At 48.5% G+C, this 27,054-nt stretch overlaps 1 protein-coding gene and 1 long non-coding RNA gene across 2 annotated transcripts in view; one reads left to right on the top strand and one right to left on the bottom strand.

Annotated features, from left to right (window-relative positions):
• Positions 1-27,054, bottom strand: part of CDHR3 (cadherin related family member 3) — a 65,787-nt gene that overhangs the window by 7,050 nt on the left and 31,683 nt on the right. The window contains exons 6-15 of the mRNA XM_025929878.2: positions 26,758-26,862; positions 21,527-21,675; positions 19,119-19,308; positions 12,857-13,028; positions 11,241-11,343; positions 10,249-10,347; positions 8,146-8,372; positions 6,045-6,216; positions 4,260-4,510; positions 1,926-2,107 (exon numbers count right to left, since the gene is read on the bottom strand). Coding sequence (XP_025785663.1) covers positions 1,926-2,107; positions 4,260-4,510; positions 6,045-6,216; positions 8,146-8,372; positions 10,249-10,347; positions 11,241-11,343; positions 12,857-13,028; positions 19,119-19,308; positions 21,527-21,675; positions 26,758-26,862 — 1,650 coding nt within the window. The remainder of the gene's footprint in view (positions 1-1,925; positions 2,108-4,259; positions 4,511-6,044; positions 6,217-8,145; positions 8,373-10,248; positions 10,348-11,240; positions 11,344-12,856; positions 13,029-19,118; positions 19,309-21,526; positions 21,676-26,757; positions 26,863-27,054) is intronic.
• Positions 757-18,867, top strand: LOC147583315 (uncharacterized). The gene is made up of 5 exons (XR_015248081.1): positions 757-1,303; positions 1,614-1,726; positions 1,867-2,130; positions 6,003-6,087; positions 17,874-18,867. It is a non-coding gene; the product is annotated as an uncharacterized LOC147583315 (long non-coding RNA).

The raw sequence follows: 27,054 nt of genomic DNA, 5'->3' as shown, positions 1-27,054 counted from the left end.
AAGTTCCACAGATGAGTGAAAACATATGATACCTGTCCTTCTCTGACTGACTTATTTCACTCAGCATAATACCCTCCAGTTCCATCCACGTTGCCGCAAATGGTAGGATTTCATTCTTTCTCATTGCCAAGTAGTATTCCATTGTATATATAAACCACATCTTCTTTATCCATTCATCAGTTGATGGACATTTGGGCTCTTTCCATGATTTGGCTATTGTTGAAAGCGCTGCTATAAACAGTGGGGTGCATGTGCCCCTATGCATCAGCACTCCTGTATCCCTTGGATAAATTCCTAGTAGTGCTATTGCTAGGTCTGTGACTCTAATTTTGTTCTTTGCTGTTGGATAAACGTTGGCAGCCACAGGGTGCAACGAATTTCCAGAGAGGCCAGGCCTGGGTCTGTGTTATGAGCTAGTTTTTCTTTTTTTGAGTCAACCATGTTGAAAACAATTCCCATTTAGAATGTAAGTGAGGGCAACCAGGTTCCAGGTACACTTAACCATAAATTGCTTGAGAGTTGCAGTGTCTACTGGATGACTCCCTTTAAGAACTTCCACCCAAATCCCATTATGGAACACCACCATCCTCACAAGCTTAAGTGTCACTCTTTTGGAGTTATTTTCTTCTTCCAAATCAATTGGCGAGTACAGCCCAAACAAAAATGCCTCTTTTAATTTCAGCAGTTGCTCAAGGATTTCTTACCTTGAAGTCAAGGTTGCCAATAGCAACAAACTTCCCCGATAAATATGGCAAGATGCAGTGCACATCTTTATGCTAAAGCCTTATACTTTGGTACAGTCTTTTCATCCGTAGGTTTTACACGATTTGATAGTACTAGTGAATCTTCAAAATACCTTTAAAAGGCATGTGAGATCTTATCATCCCCCCGTTTTGCCAAAACTCAGATTCCGACCCCCTGAGGTAGTTGAACGTGGAGCTGAACTTGGAATCTGGAATCCTGAGCTCACTGGGACTCAGCCACAAAAAAATGATGCAACAAGACTTTTAAAAAAAAATACTATATTAAGTATAGGAACGGTGCTAAGTGCTTTCTTTGATTTTGCTCATTTCATTGTTTAGTCCTCAAATAAGGAATTGAGATTCACAGAGGTTGTCACTTGTCTAAAGCCCAGATCCAAACCAGGCCGTGTCTCTCTCCAAATCCCGGGCTCAGAACCATCATGCTGTCATTGCAGGAGCCTCTGAGACTCAAGAAACTGGGTCTGGAGAAGCGTGGGACAACTGAGTGCTCTCTCTGATGTCTCACTTCAGCCAGTAAGAGACACTCCACGGAGTACAGGGTAAGAGGCGGGTTAGTGAGCAGAAGGGAGCAGGAGGGAGCAGGAGGGAACAGGAGGGAACAGGAGGGAGGGGAAATAGGCCTCCACTGACAGCCCTTGAGAGTGAGAGATTGGGGTCACATGCGAAAGAACAATGATTATTTAGTCACACAAAAGCCCAGTGAGTCACTGGAGCCAAGAGCTTAATTCCCTTATCAGTTTTCTGTGCTTCCTCTAATTCCATCCCATCCTTTAAATATTCTACAAATAACAGCACAGCATATTCCTTCACTACTCACAACCAGGTTTTTGGTTTTTTTTTTTCCTGAAGCTTTTATCCAGGGCAAGGTCACCAAGGGGTTGAAGCCCCAATTTCATTGAGAACGCATCAAGGACAGAGCAAGTGCCCAGGAAAACCAAAGCAGGCGTTTCCTGGCCCCACAGGTGATGAAGAGGGTACCAGGACTGAGGGCGCTGGGATCCCCTCCCCCCATCCACTTTTCCTTCCTTCATGCCAGCTGCCCTCTCTGCCCCTCTCTGTCCCATGGAGAAAGCCTAATTCTCACCTTTCCCTCTCCCCACAGCCCCAGAAACAATGTCCTAAAGGAAGTGGTGGAAAGGGACCAGCCCGCTGGCAACTTACAGAGTTTTCTGGTACTTCCCAGCCTTACAGGGACAGTGTCTGTGGATGGCTTTGGCCAACTGGACGAACAGGAACACCAGGAGGCCCAGAAGCAACATGGAGCCCAAAGTGATGACGAAAGGCACATACCATGCTGATGAAGAATAAACGTTTTTTCTCAGGACCTGGCGGATGACCTGCGGCTTGAATGACAGAGTGGGGGACGGTGAGTGGAGGGTGGTTTTGGGCGACATTTTTGACATCAGCACTGTCTCGTGCTGAGTGTTGATTCTGCTGTTTGTTCCTGCTGTCTACACCAGGCATCTGTGTGCTCAGACTTCTTGCTGCAACCAACCCATCACCTTATTTATAGTCTTTCAAAGCACCCATGAGATCAAAACCCAGAAAATTTAGGAAACTGAAAAGCAGCTCCAAGCCTATTTTTATTCTCTTTCCCCTCTTCCCAAACGCTAAAGATCCCATTGGCTTTTTTTCCTGCCAAATCATGGCCTCACCCCGGGACTGATACAGCCATTGTCTCTCACTGGGAAGGCATGTGCCACAAAAGCTGTTCTTTTTAACACTTTGTAGGCTTTTCAGTGCTCACTCACTACAAGCTACACTGCCAGATGAGGGGGCTGACATCACAGTGAAACCCCAAGTTTGGCATTGGCTTCCTAGAGAGGGAGATAGATAACAAATAAATTATGGAGATTTCAGGGCTGGAGATGTCACAGTTGGGTCAGGTTGTAAGTCCCCAAAAGGTGGAAACTCCTTACTCAGGGGAGTCACTGGCTCGTACCACACCTGAAAGCCCTTAAGACTTTCTTATGCCTCCATCCGTTGGGGTAAGATTGACTCTGGCACATGGGAAATTGTCACTGATCAGCTCCTGGTGGGGCTTGGAGAAGCAGAATTTGACCGCCTGTCACAGGTAGCTGTCTAAGGTTCTGATTACTTGTCTTCTAGGATACTGCAAGTGTGGGGCCGCTGACTAAGGGCACAACTTCACTAGGAGCAGGAGGAAAGGGGACAAAAGAGTCAGCACAAATATAAGCCAGTCCCTCCCAGGAGCAGGGGGAGATAATCCTATTGTCAGATTCCAAGCCTCTCCTTTCCTTCACACCCTGGTCTGATTATGGTGCCTGCTTGTTTCTTGTTACCATCTATTGTAATCTGTACTTAATGTGCTCATTTCAATACCTGCTCGTAATCTGTCTCCCTCTCAAGATCGGTGGCTCTCAAACTTTAGTGCACATCAAATCCCCTTGGAGGCTTATTAAAAACACAGATCACTGGGCTCCACTCCCAGAGCTTCTGATCCAGTAGTTCTGGGGATGTGGTTGGGGACTCCAGGGCCCAACATCTTTCCCTGGAGGTCATGGTGATGTTCACATTGGGTGAGGTGTAACTCTTCTTCAATATTCTGGGGTAGGCCTAAGCATTGGCATTTCTAACAGGTTTCCAGGTGATGCTGTTGCTGATGGTCTGGGGACCACTGACCTATATTATAAGCTCCATGACAGCAGAGATCATTTTTGGCTTGTTCATCAAAGCGCTTGGCATATTATAAGTATTCAGTCAATATTTGTAGATCGAACCAATGACTTCTTTTAGAATAGAGGTGGGGAGTAGGTAGAGATTGGCACACAGGGACTCTTCAAAATAAGTGGAGAAGAATATACCTGGCAGTTACCTGCCTTTATGGACACTGACTTGCAATGGCTCTTAAGAGCAAGCACAGAAGGGGTTGTAAAGGGAGCTGCTGGCTGCAGACCCGTGAAAGTTGGCTCCTGTGCCACAAGCACCATAGGTGGTCAATACCTGACCTATCATAAATCGGTGCATAAATGCACATCCTTCTTTCCCAACATAGGTTCTACAAGTCCAAAGTCTCACTCAGATCTTAAATGTTTTATTTTTTATTTTTTTTATTTTTGAAGGAGAGAGAGACAGCATGAGTGGGGGAGGAGCAGAGAGAGAGGGAGACACAGAATTTGAAGCGGGCTCCAGGCTCTAAGCTGTCAGCACAGAGCCCAAAGTGGGGCTGGAACTCACGAACCGTGAGATCATGACCTGAGCCAAAGTCGGACGCTTAACAGACTGAGTCACCCAGGTGCCCCACTCAGATCTTTTGTTTACCACCCAGTGATGACTCCAGTCCAGCCCATCTCTCTCTCTCTCTCTCTCTCTCTCTCTCTCTCTCTCTCTCTCTCTTGCATGGTTGGCATTCCTGGCAACATCCTAACACCTCAACTCTTTTCGGCCGCTCCCATATTTCTCCTGGGTCCTGGGGCTCCATCTATGTAAATCACAAGGGATGTATGTGGGGAGTCCAGGTTCCAAAGCCCTTACCCTGGAGGTTGTGGTGGCAATTGTGGTTGGGTCAGGAATGACGCTAATACTCAGCGTCACTGTCCCTGTTTCAACACGAGCCTTAGCTTTCCTCCTGCCGGACAGCAAGTTGCCATCGGTTATGTGGACGAGTAGTTTGTAGTCCCAGATTTTGTCAAGCCCACTGGCATAGTCAAAGCGTGTCGCAAGGAGCAGGCTTGTCACGTTGGACCCAGCGCTGGGAGAGAAGGTGAAGTGACTGTTGACATTGCCTAAATGAGATGTGAGACAAGGATTGGGGGGAAAGGAAGAAAAGGGAGAAAACCAAGGGCTTAGAAGAACACCGCATTCCATCGTTTCCTCAAACACGCACACCTCAGGTGCAGACTGGTGTTTCTGATGCACCAGAGTCAGGTCAGTGATAGGACATGGGCCCTAACCACACCAGAGACCTCACGGGTACAGGGAAACTCTTGCTCACAAAGAGTGTGGCTGTGACAGGAACAAAGCAGAAAAGAACAGCACCACACCTGTTCCAGGAGAGTGGCTGCCATCTTCCTGCACACCAGGCGGAGATTTAATAATCCTGGGGCAGCCTCTCTAGCCAGTTCTTGCTGTCAGCCTTTATTTGGTAACGCTGTGTAACTCACACTCAAACCAATGGGTGGGAGGGAAGAGGCTAGAGGGGGCCACGTCTCCAGCCATGAGCCAAGTTCACTCCGTGGCCTTTCGTGGAACCTGGCTGGCCACACTGGTGGCAGATGTCCACGGATCCCCCAAAGGAAGGTACCTCCCAGCTTGGCAAGGGTTGCAGTCCCGGGTCCTCCTGAATCTACCCCACACCCGCCTCCCCCACAGCTCGGCTGGGGCTCAAGGCTCACAGCTTCGAGTGCCCAGGGCGGAAAGGCTGCCACCGAGCAGTCCTTGCTCATTCCTCTGGTGGCTCCAGACTCATTACCGACTGAAAACCAGTAAATGGAGCAGGAGATGATGCAATTTTTACTCCCTTAGCAGTGAAGAGCTCCATCAAGGCCTGAGGGTTCTCAGTATGGATTATTTCCATCTTCGGCAACGGCAGTCTCCAGGCAGTCTCTGCCCCTGGGTTTTGTGACACGGCCTGCTCGAGAGGCTTCTTGCTGTTGGAGTTTCTGCTCTGCCAGGGCTCAGCCAGCAGCCGAGATGGATTTTTACTCTCTCACCTGGAATTGCTCTGCCTGTTTGGGTTTAAGTCTCTGGCCCCAGCATTTCATTAGATGAGCTATTTTTGTCTAATTTCCATTGAGGGGTGCTCTTTTTTTTTCCCCCACAGTGGTATATTTTTAAAGAGAGAAAATGAATGGAGTAGAAGAGAATTCCTGAGGACACGTTTCAAAATGCATTTAATCTATTTAATCTATTATTATCCAGAGAGAGGACTGGGATTCCCTGCCCCCACTACTAGCTTGCAGGAAAGAAGTGGTTGAGGAGATGGACCAAAAAAACAATTTTTTAAAAACTACATTAATATGAGCCACGAATCATGATGGGCTGGGAATTGTAGAGGATGGGGGTGCCATCAATGGGGTTCACTCTTCCTTCGGCCTTTGGGCAACCACGGATGGGAGCCTGGGAAGAGGTAGGTGAGACAGGGAAGCCTGAGTGAGGAGTTATGAGGCACACGACCATGACGCTCCTCATCCCTGCTTCTCTCACTTAAAACACCCCCACCCACACACACTGTGCCCAAATCCGTGTGTGAGCACAGACCCCCTTCTCCCTCAACAGCTGCTGAGGCCTCCAACACCAGGACCCTTGGAAACAGCATACCTGAGGCAATGGAGTAATGAAAAGACCTGGGACTGGAATCAAGGTCAGTACACGTCAGCTTGAAATTCTGAATGTTTGTGCCAACTCTCAAACCCACTGGGATGGCCAGGAAATAAGAGTTTGGGGTACAAATTGGCTTTTCATCATTTTCTTCAAGGACGTTCACAGTTACCTAGAGCAGCAAGAAGGTGGCCGTGGTTAACAGCTAAAATTTACTGAGAACTTTCTGTGTGCCAGGCACCGGGCTATGCGCTTTTGGTGAGCCAGCTCATTGAACCTCGCCTGAGATAGAAAATATGGTTATTCCCATTCTACAGATGAGGAAACTGAGGCTTAGAGAGATTAGGGAGGGGAACTTCAGGCCGTTCAGTTTGGTGAGTGTCGCAGTTCAGGCAATTTGAACTCAGGTCTGTCTCCCGCCTCCGACAAATGCATCCAGACTCATGGGCTCATCCCCAGATAATGCTGAGTGGTTTTCCCAGTAATGATTGTAAATTTACGGTGATGCTCTATACTTCCTTGCCCATCACCCTTGTGAATGGGAGGTTCTGTCTTTAACTTTGGATCATAGAGCAATAGTTCTCGGCCCTGGCTCCACTTTCATGGGACCTCTCCAGACCAAACGAACTGGACTCTCTGGAGGGTGGGGCCCAGGCACTTTTTTAAATGTTCTCCAGCTGATTCTAATATGCAGCCAGGATTGAGGACCACTGGGATAGAAGGAGTCAACCGGGCTAAGCCAGGATCTCATCTGTAACCTGGACTATTAGCACCGCTCGAAGCTGGTGGCCCTAACCTGTCACAAGCAGGAGCCAGCCTATTCTCCTTCATCGTCGCCTTTTATGCTTGGTGAATTGGAATAGGGCCTGGGACGCCTGCCAGCACAGAATCACAGGACGTCAGCCCTGAAAGGGACGTATGTGATCATCACCCTTTTTAAAGGCTTATGAATTTTGAATCGTATTCATTCTACCTTTGAAATTTGGGGATTTCAGCTATTTCTGAGCCCGGGAATAAATTGAAATGTTCACTCTAGTTAGCTCCCAAAGTGGAGTCCATTCATTTTTTCTCAAAAACCCAGCCTAACAAACACTACAATTATCTTCAACTTGGCCCGTCTTTTGCTCAGCTAGCAATGCCGAGCCTCACACATCATTAAAAACGTGTCCCGTTAATTCAAAGCCACTCATCAGAGGGACTGGACTATTCAGGCGATGGGTTATCAGGTGGCTCTCCATTTAAGAGAGAGAGGAATTGGACACAAAGATAAGCGTTGCTCAGACCCCCTTGGAAACTTGGGATCAAAGTTGAGAAATGAACTCCGTCTCCTGACTGAAGCAGTTGTTCCCTGTGTCACACGGGGCTGCCTGCCGCTAGCTATGAGTCTATGTTGCCTTATGCTTCCTCACTTTACTGATGGGAAAGACCAAGAAATAGTTGCGTCTTCGTGGCCATCATATTACCTTCGGATAATCCGAACCACAGACAGCACAGACCTCTTCAACCCTAGCTACTCAAAGGGCAGCCACGGACCAACTACATCAGCATCACGTGAAGCGTGTTAGAAATGCATATTCTGAGGCCTACTCAGACCTGCGGACTCAGAATCTGCATTTAACCAGATGCTCAACACCAAAAGTTGAGAACCAGCATGGCCCTGGGCAAGGTGCATCATTTTAAGGTCTACCCTATCTGATGCAATGCAGGTGGGGTAGGAACATGACAAAACTACCGAGGAGGGGGGAAACACAGGGCTACAGTACCACATCCCACTATGCATCCCACCGCTAGCCTATGCCCACTGCAAAAGCGAAGAGAGATCCGCAGACGGAAGCTTGCCCCACACAGCGCTAATCAATCTTGGTGACCTCCCAAGAGGTCTACGGATGCCACAACCTTGGGTCTACGGATGCCAATCTTTATTTCCCGGGCTCTGCTAGGTGTGTCCGTGTGTGCCATCCTGGAAACCACTAGACATTTCCTGTTACACCTGCAGGATGGGCTCCATTAAGGTTCCTCATTGCTACAGCCACGGAAGGTGCCAGAGAGAGCCCACGTTAGCCAGTCGGGCTGCTATGAACACACCAACAGCCCCACTCACCGTGACTGAGCTTGTGTCCTCACTGCTGGTGGCCTGGATTCTGAGAATATAGACAGGGGTTGTTTCATAGTCAGCTTTAGTCACCAGCTGGAGTTCTCCTGTCCGGGGATTGATCCAAAATATGTTTGGAGACTGGAAGCTGGCCCCCCCGGCGGAGATGGAGTACACGACGCGGCTGCGGGGGAGGTCTTTATCAGTGGCGTGCACTTGTCCAACCCGGGTTCGAGCTGGAAGAATAAAGCACCTGAGATTAGTACTGCTTTGGGGGGTGAGGGGAGGCTCCATGAGCACACATTCTCACTGCCATGGGCAGAAAGACTTTTGGAGGTCTCTTTGCTGTTCAAACTCTGTATGTTTTATGTCTTCTATTCTATTAAAATTAAATCACGCTAATGAACACCCACTGGGTAACTGGCCCTAAGATCCAAGCAGTAGAGTAAGGTGTAAAAGATAGTCCATGCCTTTATATAGACTCCAAGCCTGCCAGTTATGATGTGATCATAAGCAACACAGCAAAGACCATTTTCATAGGTCCTCACTTTGCCGCCCTGTTGTCTAAATGTCTTCTGCAACTTTCAAATTTTCTGTGCTGAGCATGAATTGCTCTTATAATAAGCAAGATAAAAAATAAACAATTTTTATTTTTTAATGTTTATTTATTTCTGAGAGAGAGACAGAGTGTGAGCGGGGGAGGGGCAGAGAGCGAGGGAGACACAGAATCTGGAGCAGGCTCCAGGCTCCGAGCTGTCAGCACAGAGCCCGATGCGGGGCTCGAACTCACAAACCACGAGATCATGACCTAAGCCGAAGTCTGATGCTCAACCAAGCCACCCAGGCACCCTGGAAAAGAAACCATTTTTAAAAGGGTTTAGCAATTGATGATGATTGGAGTAGAGAATTTTAAATACTGTTCCATATTGCTTATTTTACAAAACTTGTCGGTGGGGCTGCTGGAGTTCTGGCTTGCTTGTTTTGTAGAAGATTTTTCTCATATATTGCACTCCTCAAGGGCTGACACCCCTTATTTAACTATATGGCCCCAGCACTAAGTGCTTGACCCAAAGGAGGTAATCCATAATTGTAATAAGATCTGTGAATTTATAAGAAGACTATTACCGCTGCATTTGTTGGTCACTGGGTAAGGTATAAGGAATTAAAAGGTTTTTTTCAGACCCTCTTTTTATGCTTTGTTTAAAACTTAATGTCAGGAGGGGCACCCGGGTGGCTCAGTCGGTTGAGAGTCTGACTCTTGGTTTCACCTCAGGTCAGGATCTCACGGTTCATGAGTTCTAGCCTCAAGACGGGCTCCGCAGGGATTCGGGATTCTGTCTCTCAAAACACATAAATAAACTTTTAGGGGCTCCTAGGTGGCTCAGTCGGTTGAGCATCCGACTTCGGCGCAGGTCATGATCTCATGGTCCATGAGATCGAGCCCCGCGTCGGGCTCTGTGCTGACGGCTCGGGGCCTGGAGCCTGCTTCGGATTCTGTGTCTCCCTCTCTCTCTGCCCTTCCCCTGCTCATGCTCTGTCTCTCTCTGTCTCAAAAATAAATAAAAAAAATTTTTTTTAATTAAAAAAAACCAAATAAACTTTTTAAAAAGTAAGTTTTCTTTAAAAAAAAAGAGAGAAATCAAGGTGTCAACAAAGGGCAAAAACAGGGAATCCTATTATGGGAGATAAAATGTCTTTATTTTGTTTTTAAATGAAGGAAAACTACAAGTGGGAAATCTTTTCTCTATTTTTAAATTTCTATTCTCTGAGCGAGCTGGATAAAAATCACAGTGGAGACCAAGGGAAAACTTAGGCTACAAAAAAGGGAAGATTAGCAGAATCAGGCACGCAGACAAGGAAGCAATCAGGGGTTTGGAGAAATGCAGTTTAAACAATAGTTTTCAAAATCTAGGTTTCACCTGAAGGGCTCCTCAGCAGTAAGGACAATTTAAAAGAAATAAGAGGTACAATAAACACGGATGAGCTGTGAGTTGCTGTGCACAACACCACGCGGGGCCCTTGTGCTGGAGGGAACTTCCCCTCTGCTAAGGGCGTGTCTGGATGGAGGAGTCTGTCAAGAGCACTGGGGTCTGGGTCTTGTCTGCTACTTACCTGGCCTTAATTCTGACACATCAAATACGTAGGACGGGCTATCAAAGACAAGAGGAAACTCATTTTCTGGCTCCGTGAGGATGTAAATGTAGATGTTATCTAAAAGCAGAGATAGAAAAAAAAATTTTTAATTGTAATACCCCATTCTCACTCATATGTTTATTCACCATGTTTAAAGCACCTGCTGTGTACCAGGCTCTGAGCAAAATAAAGGGGGTGCAAGGTGAATGAGACCTGGTGGGTCCTGCCTTCACAATGCATAGGGCAGTGGCCCTTTACTAAATACATGTACAGGTCACTGTGGACACCAGAGGAAGGGCAGGCTGGCTCACGGGGATATTTAGAGTTACACAAATGGGGCCAGGGTGGAGTGGGGGTGAGTGGGGGGGAGGTTCTGGGCATGCGCATGGATACCGAAGTATAGAACTGCACGACTCTCGCAGGAAAACTGCAAGCTGGTGGCCTTGTTGGGAAAAGGGGGAGCTTAGGGCTGGGCAACCAGAGCTGAAACCAGAGAGTCAGGCAGGGGCCAGAGATGAAGGTCCTTGTGTGCCAAGCCAGAGACTTTGAATTTGAACTTGACAGCTACCGGGAGACACTTGGAGGGCTTTCAGCAAAGAAGTGATATAATGGTATTTGCATTTCCTGAAAATCACTGTCAGAATGCAGAGTGTGCCCCGGAAAAGGGCAAGACAAAAGCCAGACAGAAAGATCCTTCAAAGACTCTTAGTGTTATAACTGAGCCAAGAAAGAAGAGGTTCTGCATTCTAGCACTGCTAGCAGAAGGGGGCAGGGCAGGAGAAAGGACCTGGAGACCGGTTACACGTGCCTGGCAAAGGACAGGAGGAGGCTGGGCTGATTCCCAAGTGTTTGGGTTTCTGAGGTCTCCTTTTGAACACAAATGTCTACCCCAATACCGAGTACTGCCTAGCACAGTTTAGTTGTTGCTACCTGAAATAAAGCTTCATGAAGTTGATAAAAATGATACTTGCTTTTGTGGTAAGGAGGGGCAACATCCTGAACCTGGATTATCACAGCATACGTATTGCCAGCTGCTAGATTGCTTGTATTTTCATAATCTAGGTCACCAATCAGCTAGATTGAAACAGAGATAGCACATTGCACAGAGTAAAAACAATCCTTTTAATTCAACCGACAGAGAAGACATTTTCATACACTGTTACTGGATATGTAAAACCTTTCTGGAAAGCAGGTTGCCTATTAGAGGAGCTTTAATGAGTTACATCCATAGCTTTGCTCACTGCTGGGGAATTGATTCAGAAGAATTTACCAGGAGAGGATCTATGTTTCAAGACATTCATCAAGCACTACTGTCCAACAGTAGGGGCTCAAGGTCTCAGCTTTGTTGAAGAGAAACACAATATAGAATCCCATATGCAGGGATGTTTCCATCATTTGAAATATTTATGCAGCTGGGGCGCCTGGGTGGCTTCAGCAGGTTAAGCGTCCGACTCTTGATTTCAGCTCAGGTCATGATCTCATGGTTCGCGGGTTTGAGCCCCACATCGGGCTCTGTGCTGACAGTGTGGAGCCTGCTTGGGAGTCTCTCGTTCTCTCTCTCTCTCTCTGCCCCTTTTCTGCTTGTGTGTGTGCTCTTTCTCTCTCAAAGTAAATAAATAAACTAAACAAATAAATAAATGAAATGAAATGTTTATGGAATATACATAAAATCTATGCACAGAGAAGACAAGAGGGTAATACATCAAAATGTTAGTAGTGGCTATCACTGAATGGTAATGCCGTTTGTATTTTCTACATTCTACAGTGAAGATGTATTAATTTCCTAAACAGAAAAAAGTAGAAATTATCTCTCAGCTGACACGTGTGCATTAAGTTGGTAAGACTTTCTTGGGGGTGGAACAAGGGCTTGGGATGAGAGGTGGAGACAGGATGCCTGGGGGCTGCCTGTTCTCCCTGAGGCTCTATCTCTGGGGCAAAGACCTCCCCCTACTCCCAGACCACGCCCCCACCTTCTTCTGCCTTCCACTTTCCTCTCCTTCCCCGTCACCCTCTGGCAGGAGCCCTGTAGGGAAAGGTGCACAGCTCATTGAGACCCGCTTTTTACGGCCGGCCGTCTGTCTTCCAATTCTGCTTCTGCCCCTGTGGAGATGCTGTGGAGTGGGGCACCTACACACCCCCATTTCCTCATTCTCTGTTGGATATCCAGTGTTTGCACGATGCTGAATTTGGCAAGATACACTCAGGGCCCTGGGCTGGCTTTCTCTCCCCTCACACCTCTCTGGGCCAGAGACGGGCACTCAAGGAAACAAAAGTGCACAAGCCCAGAGGGCTCTAATGTGACTGCAAGCACCGCACTGAACAGACATGCCAAATTGCAATCTCAGGAAAGAATCCAGTCCTTAGCACCCCAGGCACAACTATGCATAACAAATGATTCCCGGAACTTGGGTAAAATAAAGAGCAAATGGGGAAACCAGAGTCACTATTAAGTTTGTCGGTTACCGGTTACCGTCGCTTCGAGAGGGAGTTACCTTGGAAATTGCTCTCTACGGGGCAGCAAAAGCACTAGGCATATCACACCAGCTCCCCCGATGCCCTGTCAATGAGGCAACGACCATGAACTGACCACGATTTTCCCAGAGCCAGCTGGATCCTGTGAAAATCTGCCGCTAACCCCCACTCCAGATGGCGAGCTGAAGTTGAATCGGTTGTTTGGTGCTTCGCTGTCATCGTCAGAGCAGAACTTGTTCAGGTCCAGGAGCGACGTCCCCTTGGCTGCTCTTTCAGGCACCATAATGCTGGCGAAAAGACACGATTCAATATTTTCCCCCAACAAATGGTGATTGAGTGTTGCTCCTGACAGGGGCCCTGGGCTAGACACCTCTGCTTTAATTTCTGTTCAAAGCCAGTCCGCAGTCATTGTGGTTACCGCCTAATGGGTTCCCTGCTCTGCCCTTCCCTCCTTTCAGACTATTCTTAACACAGCAGCCGGAGGGATCCTGTTAAAATGTCAGGTCACCTCACTCCTCTGCTCCTAAATCCCACATGGCTTCTCATTTCACTCCAAGTCCTCACTTTGATCTAGGGGGCTCTTCCCGATGTGCGCCCCTGCCTTGCCTTACCTGTCTGAGCTCATCTGCTCAAAGGCTCCTTGTCTGCTCCCACCTTGGGCTTCCTGGTGGTCCTCGAACTCTCCCCATGCTCTGGCCTCAGGCCATCCCACTAGCTTCACAATGCCCTTCTTCCCACATGTCCAAATGGCTCACATGTGCACTTCCTTTAGTCTCCAATCAGTGTCACCTTCTTAGGAGGCCACCCTGGTGACCCTCTCTGAAATGTCAGCCTCTCCCGCCCCTTGCTCCCTTTCCTGTTCCCCTCCTTCATTTTTCGTCCTTAGCGTGATCGTTTTCCAATACACTACATGGTTATTCATTTATCCTGTTTATCTCCTATTTCCCCTCCTGGAAAGTAAGCTCCATGAGGACAGGGACCTCTGTCTGCTTTGTTCTTGGCATGCTCACTAATGTTTGTTGGATGAATGAATGTTGACCCAGGAGACTAGCGCAGCTGTGAAGAAGAATAATAGGGAAATAGAAATTCTGTCCTGCCTGCCAGGGGTTTATGACCCGGTTAGGGAGAATCCTGGACCCCTGCACACCTCACTTCCCACGATTTGAAAATTGGGTATTCTGCCACCTGTGTTCTAATACCTCTGATGTCCTAAAAGCATCTCCTAACACCTTAGTATCATTCACCCAATAGAAGTGTGTTTTTTTTTTTTTAATGTTTAGTTATTTTTGAGAGAGAGAGAGACAGAGCATGAGCAGGGGTGGGGACAGAGAGAGATGAGACACAGAATCCAAAGCAGGCTCCAGCCTCTGAGCTATCAGCACAGAGCCTGACACGGGGCTCGAACTCACAGACCGCAAGATCATGACCTGAGCCAAAGTCAGACACTTAACTGACTGAGGCACCCAGGTGCCCCTAGAAGTGTTCTTTTTTTTTTTTTTTTTTTAACGTTCATTTATTTTTGAGAGAAAGAGACAGAGCATGAGTGGGAGAGGGGCAGAGAGAGAGGGAGACACAGAACTGGAAGCAGGCTCCAGGCTCTGAGCTTTCAGCACAGAGCCCAACACGGGGCTCGAACTCATGAGTGGTGAGATCATGACCTGAGCCAAGGTCAGGTGCTTAACTGACTGAGCCACCCAGGCCCCTAGGGGTGTTTTTTAATTGAAGTTTTTATTTATTTATTTGAGAGAGAGAGAGAGAGAGAGAGAGAGAGAGAGAGAGAGAATGAGTGGGGAGGGACAGAGGGACAGAGAGAGAGGGAGACACAGAATCTGAAACAGACTCTGGCTCTGAGCTGTCAGCACAGAGCCCAACATGGGGCTCGAATTCACGAACTGAGAGATCATGACCTGAGCCGAGGCCAGATGCTCAACCGACTGAGCCACCCAGGCTCCCCCACATCATCTCTTAATGGCATCTAATGTGGGTTCTGGGCTCAACAGACGTCTGAAGAGAAACATCTGACAGCAAGGATGGTTTGGGGCTGTTGAGGATAACTGGGCTTATTTCCTGGAAAGCATTTTTTCTGACAGGTGCATCTTTGGCAAAGAAACCTCTGTTTCAGCAGAATTGGGGTCCAAATATTTTCATTCCTGTCTTGACTGTACAAAGTCATAGTTTTATTCCTAAGTGCTTAGAATAGGTGTCACTTATTAAACACCAACTATATACTGTATCATGACAAGCAATTTAAAAACAGTATCTCTAGGGATGCCTGAAGGGCTCAGTCAGTTAAGCATTGGACTCTTGATTTCAGCTCAGGTCACATGATCTCAGAGTGGTGATATTTAGCCCTGTGTGGGGCTCCATGCTGGGTGCGGAGCCTGCTTAAGATTCTCTCTTTGTCTTTTTCTCTCTCAAAACAAACAAACAAACGAACAAAAAACTCAAGGGGCACCTTGGGTGGCTCAGTTGGTTAAGTGTTCAACTCTTGGTTTCGGCTCAAGTCATGATCTTGCAGTTCGTGAGCTCGAGCCCCACATAAGGCTCTGTGCTGCTTGGAATTCTGTGTCTCCCTCTCTCTCTGCCCCTCCCCTGCTCATGCTCTCTCTCTCTCTCTCTCTCTCTCTGCCTCTCTCTCTCTCTCTCTCTCTCTCTCAAAACAAATAAACATTAAAAAAAGGTTTTTTTTTTTAAAAAAACCCAAAAACCCAAACTGAAAAAACAAACAAAAAAACACTATCTCTGATTCTCTGACCTTCAAGAGCTTTGGATTCTTGTCTCCATTTTACAGGTGAAGAAAGAGTGGTTCAGAGTGGTTTCAAGACCTGTCCAACAAAGCTGGTCCAGGCAGGCATGCTTCTCTATTGTCTGTGTTAGTAAATTCTATTTAAGGCCCATCAGTGAATCTTCAGGCCCACAGACAGTTTGGGGATCTGGACCTCGACTCCAACTCTCTGGAAGCCAAGGTGATGCATCATCCAAGGAATCCAGGATCCCGAAGCCAGACCTGTCACGCACTCCGCCTCTCAGGGCTGCCTAGAGTGTTTTCATTCTTCCCTGACGGTCGGAATTTTTCCCCCAAATGCGTGACTTGGAAAGCCGCTTCCCCCTCATTCATCAAGCCCTGCCTCAAAGGCCGGCTGCCCTCGCTCCCAGCCATCTGACCACGTTCCCTCCCCACGCAAAGGTGACTGGCCCAGCGGCAGTCAGAGTGTGCTGACCTTCTCCGCCTCTGGCTCACAAACCGCTTGCGAAGCGCCTTCAGCCAAGCGCAGGACAATTTACAACCAGAGCGGGGGCTGTCACGGCGCCTTTGATGCCTCCTCCCGGCCCAGGGCTCATTCATCACCAGCCTGGGAAAGCCGCAGGGGCCTCAGCGCTAAGGGCTATCTCCATCTCTAGGCCGGCCAGAGAGCCTGCGGGGACCGTGTGACCCAGGGGGCGGCCGGGGGCTGGGCACACCGCCACCTACCTCGGCCCCACTGCATGCTGGCGCCCTCCCATTCTCTTCTACCTGCTCTCCCAGACTCCCCTGCCGGGACCATGCCAAGAGCCCTGAAGAAGGAATAAATCTTCAGGGACATGTGTTGTCAGAGCTGGTGGCTGCACCGTCCTGTTCTGTGTGGTTTTGACCCGCCCGGGTGCTCTGGCATGGTGGGAGTGGAGAAGGTGGTAAGAGTAGGTGGTGGGTGATGCCCCTGGAGTTTGCAAATGGGGCCAGGTCTTTGGAATAGAGACTTCCACCTCCGGGACTGCAGAAGGAGCCCTTCTATGGCCCCTCCTCACATCTCAGCTTTCACAGGCTACCTGCAGGTTGGACAAGCCCTGAGGAGCGACATTGCTTAGAGCTACTTCAGTCATCAATACCATTAGTCCGGTTACTCCCTGGCATTGACCTTCAGGGCTAATTTGGAGAGAAGATTATCAAGAACAGAGCTCTTCATGGGCTTGCCCGGACAGTCAAGAATATTCACATTGTGGTTTTGCCAGCTGCTATGGAATGCAGTCTGCAAACCGTCATTCCACATGCCCGGGGAGTCTGGATTGCAGGAAGCCACAGGACGCGCTTGCAGAAGTGCACCAGGAGGGGAGGAAGTGCACAAGAAAGGCTGGAGACAGCGTGGTCCTCTGCAGTCATTGCTTCTCAGAGTTCTGACACCTCAACCCACACCCTCCACTTCTCAGGGTAGTGGAGCAAAGAAGAGCAGGGAGGACCCAGCAGGACAGGGCATTAGGACAGGAAATCCTCCCACCCCCGGGTGCACAGAGCCACCCAAGAGTGCTAGCATAGATTTCAATTTTCAAAGAAAGTGTGACCCCACATGTCATCTCTGCTCCATCCCCCGGGCCCAGACTCGGTTACCAGAGGTGGGTTCCATTTCTGCGTGTGAGAGTGTGGAAGTCACAACCCTAACTACCCAAGGCAACCATTCCCACCCATCAAACAGACTCTTAGGTTAGGGTTGGGATAGAAACCTATCACTTGGTCAAGGCTATTATTGACTCGATGGGGGCCTCAGCAGGCAGCAGATGGCAAATTAGGATAATTCTAGGAGGGTTTGGTAAAGGGCCTATTACAAAGGTGCACACACTGGGTTTATGGAAATCCCAAGGGAAGAGCAGGACTCTCAGGGCTGGTAAGAGTGGAGCTCCTTTACCACCTCTTGGCCCAGAGGAGCCTGTGGAGGGAGCAGTTCCTGAAGCTGGAAAGAGACAGATGGCTGTGCAGAGGACTGGCTTATAGGATATGGCGATTTCAGGAGGTGGGGCGACATCTCCAGCTAACAGGCATGGAGCCAGATGGGTAAATACCCCGACTTTACTCTGCCCCTTATTCCAGGGCTTCCCATTGGCCAACCAGAAGCTGCAGGACAGGGGGCCAAGCGCTAACCACATGGGTCAGCCCCCCACAGAGCAGGGTGGGGTAGTGTGGAGGCTGGATCTGAAGAGGCAAGTAGGATGTGTCCAAAACTGGGTTTAATTGTTCTGATACCAGACTCTAGGCCACACTGAATTTTAGCATCATGTTGGGCATGCCAACGGAGAAAACAGGGAGACGTTCATACCCATAACAAAGGAATTTATTTATATTTCTATTGCTAACCCTTGACAATCTTTGTCCTTTGTCCTAGGGTCCGTTGTCCTTTGCATGGCCACACTATAGATTGGATCTGTGTCCAAAGTCACCTGGAGCTTAAAAAGTGACCTTGCAAAACCTGTCAAAATGAACTCAGAGGAGGAATCTCACCGTGGGGACCTCTGAAAAGGGGACCTGCTTGGACGTGATTGAACCTTGCTCCAGATGTAGGGCACTCTCCAGATACCAGTGTCACTGTGGAGGTGCCCTCCCGCCCCCATAAGGAGCCACCTTCATCATTCCCAAAGACTGGAGACTAGCAAGTAAGAAGCCACAGAGAAGCAAGTAACCCCGGGAATACTGATATGGCATTTAGACAAAATACTTAGTAGGGAGATAGTGCTATTTTCAAAAAGGCGTATTGAACCAGGCACAAGGGACCTTATTTTTATTTAAAAAATTTTTGTTTAATGTTTATTTTCTTTTGAGAGAGACAGAGCACAAGTGGGGGAGGAGCAGAGAGAGAGACACACAGAATCCAAAGCAGGCTCCTGGCTCTGAGCTATCCTCACAGAGCCCGGTGTGGGGCTCGAACTCACAAACTGTGAGATCATGACCTGAGCTGAAGTCGGACACTCAACTGACGGAGCCACCCAGGCACCCCAAGGGACCTTATTTTTAACTAACACTGAATAGATTGTGACACAAAGAATAGGTCAAAATGTGCAAAATCACTTGTTTCTGCATTTCCCCCCTTTTGGTTGCCTTTTGTGTATGGGCAACTAAGTTGTGTAAGGTGAATTAGACGCTTTGTTTTGTTTTAAGTAAATACTTGGTTTGATTTATTCCTATTCCTGGTGGTGTGTTTCTCTGGGAGCTCCCGGCTACTGATCCTAAGTGTCAAGTATCTATTATAACTGCTAACAGCACTGTCTTGCCACTGGAGGCAAAATAAAGAAAAGGCACACTCCAGAGAGGGTCTCACAAATCCCCGTGGTACTTTTCACCAAAGAAGGTGAACACGCTATAGAAGAGAGCAAGAATTTTTTTTTTTTTTTTTTTTTTTTTTTTTGCCAGAGTACAAAAGTGGAGGAAGGAATCAATGAAAAAGAAAGAAAATAAAGAGAAGGAAGAAAAAAAGGATCAAGAAAGAAAAACCTATCAATTAAATCAGACACCTCAAGTATGTTGGCTTACGTTCTTGAGGCCTGTCCCAGGTGCCCATGATTCTTTGATTCCTGTCAGAGAAGCCACAAGTTTGAGGACCACCAAAGAGGGGAGCCGCCCCGCACGTGACTACCTGAAGGTGAACTTGGTGCACGTAGGAGCGTTGTCATTAATGTCTTCCACAATGAAGGTTATCTGCATGCGATTCTCTTGACCCCCTGAGGGTCTGTCCTTCACCAGAACTTCCAGAGAAATGGTGGGATTTTGTCTTAATTGACCTGCATCTCGGTCTAGCCTGTGGGCCACTTGGATCGTACCGGTCACTAAGGAGGCAAATGCAAGGACATCACTCTTTGGAGACTTGAAGGCGATTGGAATGATCATTGTGATAGGATGACTGGCTTGCATGGAGAATACCCTTTGTACAAACACGTGTTTACAAACTCATGTAAGTTCCTGGATTAGACATTGATCGGGGTGCTTAGCCTGACCCTTCTAGAACTTTTCACCTCTAACTTCAGGGTTGGGCCCCTGGCAGCTGTTCCTTACCTATAGCTGACCAGACCAGCTGACTCCAGTTTGACCCACTAGTTCTCTTACTGGGGAATGTGTAACAGAGAGACACAAGTCAGGCTAACAGGGGAGTTACAGGTCAGAGACCAGAACTCTAGCTGCGAGGGTGGTCGGGGCAGAGTTGGTTCACACCTTTCCTGTGCCTCATGAGCTACCCAGGGTCCTGCTGATATGTGTCCCCTACCTTTTTTTTTTTTTTCCTCAAGCTTGGTTTGGCTTGCTTTCATTTCTGTTACTTGCGACCAGAGTCTTTTTTTTTTTTAACGTTTATTTTTGAGACAGAGAGAGACACAGCGTGAATGGGGGGAGGGTCAGAGAGAGGGAGACACAGAATCTGAAACAGGCTCCAGGCTCTGAGCCATCAGCACAGAGCCTGATGCAGGGCTCGAACTCATGGACTTTTTTTTTTTAATTTTTTTTTCAGAGTCTTAATAAATACACTCTAAAAACCCACTGCGTTTGTTAAACATTGCATTTGCAATACTACAGTGAACAGAATTCTAAGCCATGTTGTTCATCGCTATACCATCAGACAAATGAGGTCCTTGATGACAGGACACTAGAAAGTTTTCAGAGATAGGGCACAATTATTGCCTTGGCCTGCCTCTCCTAGGACCAGACATCCTTTGCTGTAAAGCCTATGTGGCAAATAGCACATTGTGTTTCTGGGATTGTCCAATGCTGGGCTCCACAAAATCGTGTAAAGTGAAGTCCTTTGGAAGGACGTGATAGAAGCTTAAGAGGTGGTGTAGCCTAGGAGGGGGGCTCTGGAGCCACAGCCTTTGGTCTATCTGTATCTCTGCTTCACAACCCACAAGCTGTGAGGCCTTGGACAAGTCACTTACCCTGCCCAAGTCTCTCTCTAAGCTTTATTTTCCTCATCTACGAAGTCTGGATTATGATAGCGTATTGGCTTGCTGTGTTGAGTTCTTAAGATGGAATACATGTATATCACCTAGTATATAGCACCTGGTGTATGCTAAGACCCCAATAAAAGATGGCTAACACAGGAGGCAGAAACTCTCCTTCTCCACACTGACATGTTTAGATGGGAAAGTAACTCCCAGCAACCCAGGAGATTGATCTAGATTTATGCAGTCCAACATGGTAACCACTAGCCACATGTGGCTCTTTAGCACTTAAAATGTGGCTAGTCCAAATTGCAATGTGTAGTAAGTACAAAATGCTTTAAAGACTCGGTACAACAAATGATCATGTTAAATATGCCACAAGTAACTCTAAAATATTAGTTACATGTTAATGACAATATTTTGGATGTGTTGGGTTCCATAAAATGCCTTATGAAAGTTCGTTTCACCTGTTTATTTTTACTTTTTAAACATGTGGCTACTGAACTTTAAAATTACATATATGGGCAGGGGCACCTGGGTGGCTCAGTCAGTTAAGCATCCAACTCCTGGTTTCGGCTCAGGTCATGATGTCACAGTTCATGAGTGCGAGCCCTGCATCAAGCTCTGTACTGATGACTTGGAGCCTGCTTGGGATCCTCTCTCTGTCCCCCTCTCTCTGCCCCTCCCTTGCTTGCACTCTGTCTCTCTCTCTCTCTCTCAAAAGATAAACATTAAAAAAATTACATACGTGGGCTTCCACTCTATTTATTTTGGACAGTGCTGATGTGGATTCTCTTTTCAGAAGACTTCAAGGTACCCTCAGGAGAGTGCACTCATCCATTGTTGGATACCCACCTGCTTCAACGGTGAAGTAGTGATGTGATATAGCCGGCCACCCTGGGGCCCCCATTCAGAGTCCCCGCCCCTCTGCCAGCTGCTTTTAATACACCTATTACCCTGGTAAGTTATAATACTCCAGACAGAAAGGCATGCCCCAGACCAAAAGACAGATAAAATATTTGTAAAACAATCCAAATGGCTAGATTAAAGATGCACAGAAAGGTGAATGAGTGTGTGTGTGTGTGTGTGTGTGTGTGTGTGTGTGTGTGTGACTTACACTGGTTGATCACGAAATAGCTGTTAGCAGTGGTGATGCTGTAGAGAAGGAAGCTGGTAGAACCTTTATCATCGGGGTCCTCAGCTGTGATATTGGCCACAATGGTGCCCGCATCCAGCTCCTCGGGAATCGAGTACACTCGTGCTGGGCTGGAGCAGAAGTACAGCAGACACAGCTAATTTTCAGGGGCACGGGAGGGAGGAGTCTGGGAGGTGGGTATTTTGGTTAGTGCTAAATATAGCACTGAGCTTTTGAACTTGCATCTGCTCGCTCAGAAAGAGAACTCAGCAGCTGAAAGGAGGGGTGGCCGGCTTTTGTATTTCCAGAGCTCCCGTCCCTGTGGATGCGAAGAAAGTGCCACGCTGTTACTGCAACCATTTACAGTGGCGTCGGCCTCTGACTCCGCGCACGCTTGATGCCTTTTCAGATCGGCCAGGGCATTAACATCTTTCGCAATAAGGATAGTTGGCCTATCCAGCCATCTTCTCTCCTTCTGCAATTCTTGTGCAAAAGCTCCCTGAATTATTTTACGAAATCCATCTGGACCCAATGTCCACAGCTAACAGATTCCTGACTCCCACCCTATGGCTGGCACAGGAAGCTGTGATAATAAACTGCAAACGCTTTTTATTTTTTCTTTGTCTTTTTGGTTATTTTTTTAAATAATTTTTTTTAGTGTTTATTTTTGAGAGAGGGAGAGAGACAGAGTGAAAGCAGGGGAGGGGCAGAGAGAGAGGGAGAAACAGAATCCGAAGCAAGCTCCAGGCTCCGAGCGGTCAGCACAGAGCCCTACACGTGGCTCGAACTCATGAACTGTGAGATCATGACCTGAGCGGAAGTCGGACACTTAACCTGCTGAGCCACCCAGGCGCCCCCCCCCCCACCTTTTTTCGCCTGAGGAGGCAGAATTTACATACAGAACTTGTGCACCTTTCTGAGTTGCATTTATCTTAAGGTCAGGTCTCTGAACGGAGGAATGAGCCCCCCTCTGGCAGAAGCCAAGGTCAGTGCACTTGTCCTCCATGGATGACTTCTTACAAGATACCAAACCGCCAACCCACCCATCTTCCTCAGACTCCCACTGTCTTTGGAAAAGGCTGATAATAAGACAGAGAGGTTCAAGCTTTTAACTACACAACTTGGGTACATTGAGTAATTTTGAATGCACCAAGGAAGGTTTATTGTTTGGAATAACCCTGCAGGAAATCTTTTTGCCGAGGGAAATCATTTCAGTGGGGCAAATAATCACCTCTGATTTACCAGTTTTGTAAGTTAAGATTTTCCCACGTGGGATCTTCCTTTAGAGGGGAACTCTATATTTCAGGTTTAAATGATCGCATTCATTTCATGAGCTCAGAATTTTTCTTCGGTTCTGTCTCATCCTCTCTGTAGGGTAGATGGGACCAGAGGGAAGAGGAAGGAGAGGGATCCTTCAGCCAGCATCAGAGGCAGGCAGAGAGAGGCTGCAACCAGGCTCTCCTCACCGGGGCTTCCTCCTGAGTCCTGAGCCTGCACCCCACCCCCGACAACATTCCCAAGGTGACCTCCTGTTGGTGCTCCCCATTGTTGGGGGGACAGTAATCTTGTTTAGGCCAAGAGGCCACCACAGTGCTCTCCACCTCTCCCCTCCCAATGCCTCATGGAGGCTGCCCATTGATCCATTTACTTGCCTGACCCCCTTCTCAGTGAATCTGAGGGTGGCCTACTGATGGGTCAGGAATAGCTAAGTGGGGTGTGAGGGGCAAGGGGCAGGAAACAAAACCGGAGCCAGAGGGGAGAAGGAGGTAGCCCCAGCTCCCAAAGCCCCTATGTCCGTTATGTGAGAGTCCCTGTTTCTAAGGTGTTCTGTTTTTTTCTTTGGTTACTCTGAGTGGGTTCCGTTAACTTCCAACAAAGAGATTGCGAGGACCTCTGTGCTACCTTGCCTCTGCTTCTTAACGTGTGGTCACTGCACGGTCCACAGGCTCCCTGGGGATTCTGGATCTGAATGCAGAACTCGGGCCAGCTGCAGACCACTGAATCGAGATCTGCATTTTCACAAGATGCCCGGGGATTTGTATGCACTTTAAAGTTTGAGAAAGAATTCTGGGGCTCCGGGGTGGCTCAGTCGGTTAAGCGGCCGACTTTGGCTCAAGTCATGATCTCGCGGTTCGTGAGTTCGAGCCCTGTGTTGAGCTCTGTGCTGACAGCTCAGAGCCTGGAGCCTGTTTCAGATTCTGTGTCTCCCTCTCTCTGACCCTCCCCTGTTCGTGCTCTGTCTCTCTCTGTCTCAAAAATAAATAAACGTTAAAAAAAATTTTTTTTAAAGTTTGAGAAAGAATTCTTGTAAGGAAACAGCAGAGGTGACAACCACAGATAGCCAACCTGTCATAGGACAGAGGACACCTTGGGAGGAGAATCTTCTTCCTCCTACCCTCCCTTCTTCCTTCTAAGACAGTGGTTCTCAGCTGGGGGTGATTATGTTGGTTGTCACAACTAGGGGGAGGGGCTGCTATTGGCATCTAGGGAGTAGAGGCCAGGGAATACCTGTGCTGAATACCACAGCGCACAGGACAGCCCCACCCCAGGAAGCATCCAGCTCAAAATGTCAAGAGTGCAGTTGTTTAAGACACCCTGTTCTGCAGCCCCATCTGGTCCATGCTGGGCACTCCAGGAAATCCGGTCTCTGTGAAGGGAACCAGTCAGGCTATTGGTGAGTGCAGAGCTCCTCAGGCACACCATTCTCTCCTTTGCTGACCTGATATTGAGGCTGGCAGAAGGCAAAATCTTTGGTTTATTTGGTCTGGGCACCCATGACCCAAGTAGGTATAAAATATCATTGAACATGGAGGTGTTACCCTCAGCCCACAGCTGAGATCTATTCAAGAGCAGCAAAGCCAGGTGTCCCACAGCTACTGACAGGGTTAAGCTCTGATATCACTTACATTCCCACACCCTCCTCTGCTGTAACACCAGACCACCAGGACCTGGACGAGGGGGAGACAAGGGCCAATGGCCACACTCGCAGGGAAGGGCATGAATCCCGGATGGCCTCAGACGGCTTCATCGTTACAAATGACTTTGCGGTAAGTGCATAGAGTGCGTGTGCACCGCGAGACCCTAGGTTGAAAAGGACAGTGGGTAAATACAAAAGAAATGGGCAGCAGGGGACAGACTGCCCAAGTCTAAGGTAAAGTGCTCTGCAAAAAACAACAAGCATTGTGCTTGCTATGTAGAGAGTAAATAGAAGTCAAGTACTTTTATAATAACGTGCTTGACTGTAATAATAGCAGAATCCTAGAGTACACATCTCGAGTCCACAAAGCATTCAGATGTTTGTCACCACCCAGGGAGACAATGGTGAGCCGCTTTCAGCAACGCAAACAATACCTGCTTTGGCTGTATTGATTGCAGGACCTCACCAAAGGGTAAAGATAGAAGACTTGTTTCCACATTCCACAGTCCTACGTCACATTCCAATTCCGTGTACTTGAGTCAGTTCGAGGATTGAATTGCGTTAATTCTGAATTAAGTAACTTAATGGGTGGTCCTAGCACTGGTTCTGGGGGGAAAGAAGGGTCATGGCTCACGGGAACCAGAGTCAGGACAGCCACTCTGCCCCCGTGCTTCCAGGGACAGTCTCTCGCAGACCCATCCCTACCCACACTCATGGATCGCTGTTTGAAACGGAGTGAAGTGATTTGTTACAAAATGCTTAAATGGTCACAAAGATCACGCTATCTGTCTGGAATGGGGCCCAACAGGTGCATTTCCAAAAATGAGAACCAGAGTTCCAGACCTATTTCTGGGGGTCCCTGTAACCAGCCATGTTCTCTTTCTGCTGAGGCCACTTGCTTTATTTTGGAAGACACGGTCCAAACCAGATAGTTCTGCGCCTTGGGAGAACTTCTCGTTTTCCCCATTGCGATTCCCTTAGCCTGCTCCCCCACCTCACAGATGGGAAGGTGGGGGTGACATTGCAGAACACGTTGGCTCTGGCCCTGCGGCCGTCACCCGCCTCTGGGGGTTCCTGATAAATCCGCATTGCTGTGTTGGCTAATACTTGAGTCTGAATCCAGGCTGGGATGTCACAGCTATTTATAAACTGCCTGTACTGTGCTCCTGGAGGAACCCGTCAGCAGAAATGCATTGCATCATCCTTCTGAGCTTAACCTGGCAACGGACGTTGATGGGAAGCGTTATGTGGGAGTGTATCTGCTGTCGCTCCCTCCACGTTGACATCCGGCAACAGGGCTGCAGACGGTTAGCATCCAGCAGTTTCACAACTGTGGCGTGTTTTGCCAAATGGTAGCAGGTTGGCCTGCGAATGGGGTGGCCTTAATACCTTCCAGTCTCAGAACACTTCTGCAAGCATTCCATGTAGTTCTGGGGCCCAGTGGCTTTTCGTTGGTGGAGTCTCCTGAGCTGAATTTATTCACAGCCATTAAATCAGTTATTAGCACTTAGCAGGCCGGTGGTTCTGTCAGTTTCCTCATGGCTGGCTCCGGAACCCGCCTCAGCAACTGGGGCAGGAAGAGTCTGGTAACCAGCAAGCCAGGCTGTTTGCAGGGTCGTATGCTAGCTCAGAATGCCACCTTCCCCTCCTAAACCCCTACCTATGACAGGCTTGGGGCTCCCCTTTATGCCTGGGCTGGTGCAGGCCCATTCCCACAGGCTCCCCGCACCAGACTCACCTCACCTCTGCCGGGAGTAGGAGCTGCCAGATACAGCCACATCTCTTTTCTGGATCCCCCCGGCCCGTGGCGGGAGACACTTAGAGCACCCCACAGTGGGCAGGCCTCCTAAGTATCATCGAAAGAGACCTCTCCTCGGTCAGAGAGGATAACGTTCTACCAGTGGTCTTTATAGAGTCTTGACTGACGACGCGTGCCCTAGGATCTTGCTATTATTCATGCTGAACAGTCGATTATAAAAGTACCTTTTACACGTGCCCAGTGGCCAGCTGCACTCCAGGGGCACCGTGTCCGGCCCCTCCTCCCTCCCCAGCTCACCCACAATCCCCGATAGGGAGGAGAGGGGAGCCAAGGTGGAAGATGGCAGTCCAGAGGCTCAGGGAGAGCGGACACTGAAGCTCTCAGGTCTCTTGTGTCTCCTCCGGGCCGGGGAGGCCCGGGAGGCTTCCTATCGGGGAACTATCCCTCTGTCTTGTATGAAATGCGTCTGAGAGAGCTGGGCCGCCTGGGAGAGATGATGGCTGTGGCCCACGGAGCCCTGCACGCCCTCAGGCCTACCTGGTAAAGCGAGGGACTTCATCGTTGATGTTCACAATATTCACGTGGAGCGTCGTGGAAGCTTGGAGCCCTTGGCTATCTCTTACTCCAGCAGTGAGGTAGAAACTGGCAGGGAAACATTGCGTGTCAGCGAATCAAGCTTTGCTGACATTACCTTAACACGGAATGGGGGGGGGGGGGGAATGGGGAGGGGGGAGGGGGAAAGAAGCCTGCTCCTTTCTGGCCACCTTCCTTCACGTGCTCACACAGAGTCCGAACTGCCACGCCCACCCTTCTTTCCTCGCCTCTAAAACCCAC

The sequence above is a fragment of the Puma concolor genome, chromosome A2, assembly GCF_028749965.1.
Source record: "Puma concolor isolate L17-30 chromosome A2, mPumCon1.1.hap2, whole genome shotgun sequence".
Lineage (NCBI taxonomy): Eukaryota > Metazoa > Chordata > Mammalia > Carnivora > Felidae > Puma > Puma concolor.
The sequence above is the reverse complement of the archived record's forward strand: the minus strand, read 5'-3'. Positions and strand labels throughout refer to the sequence as shown.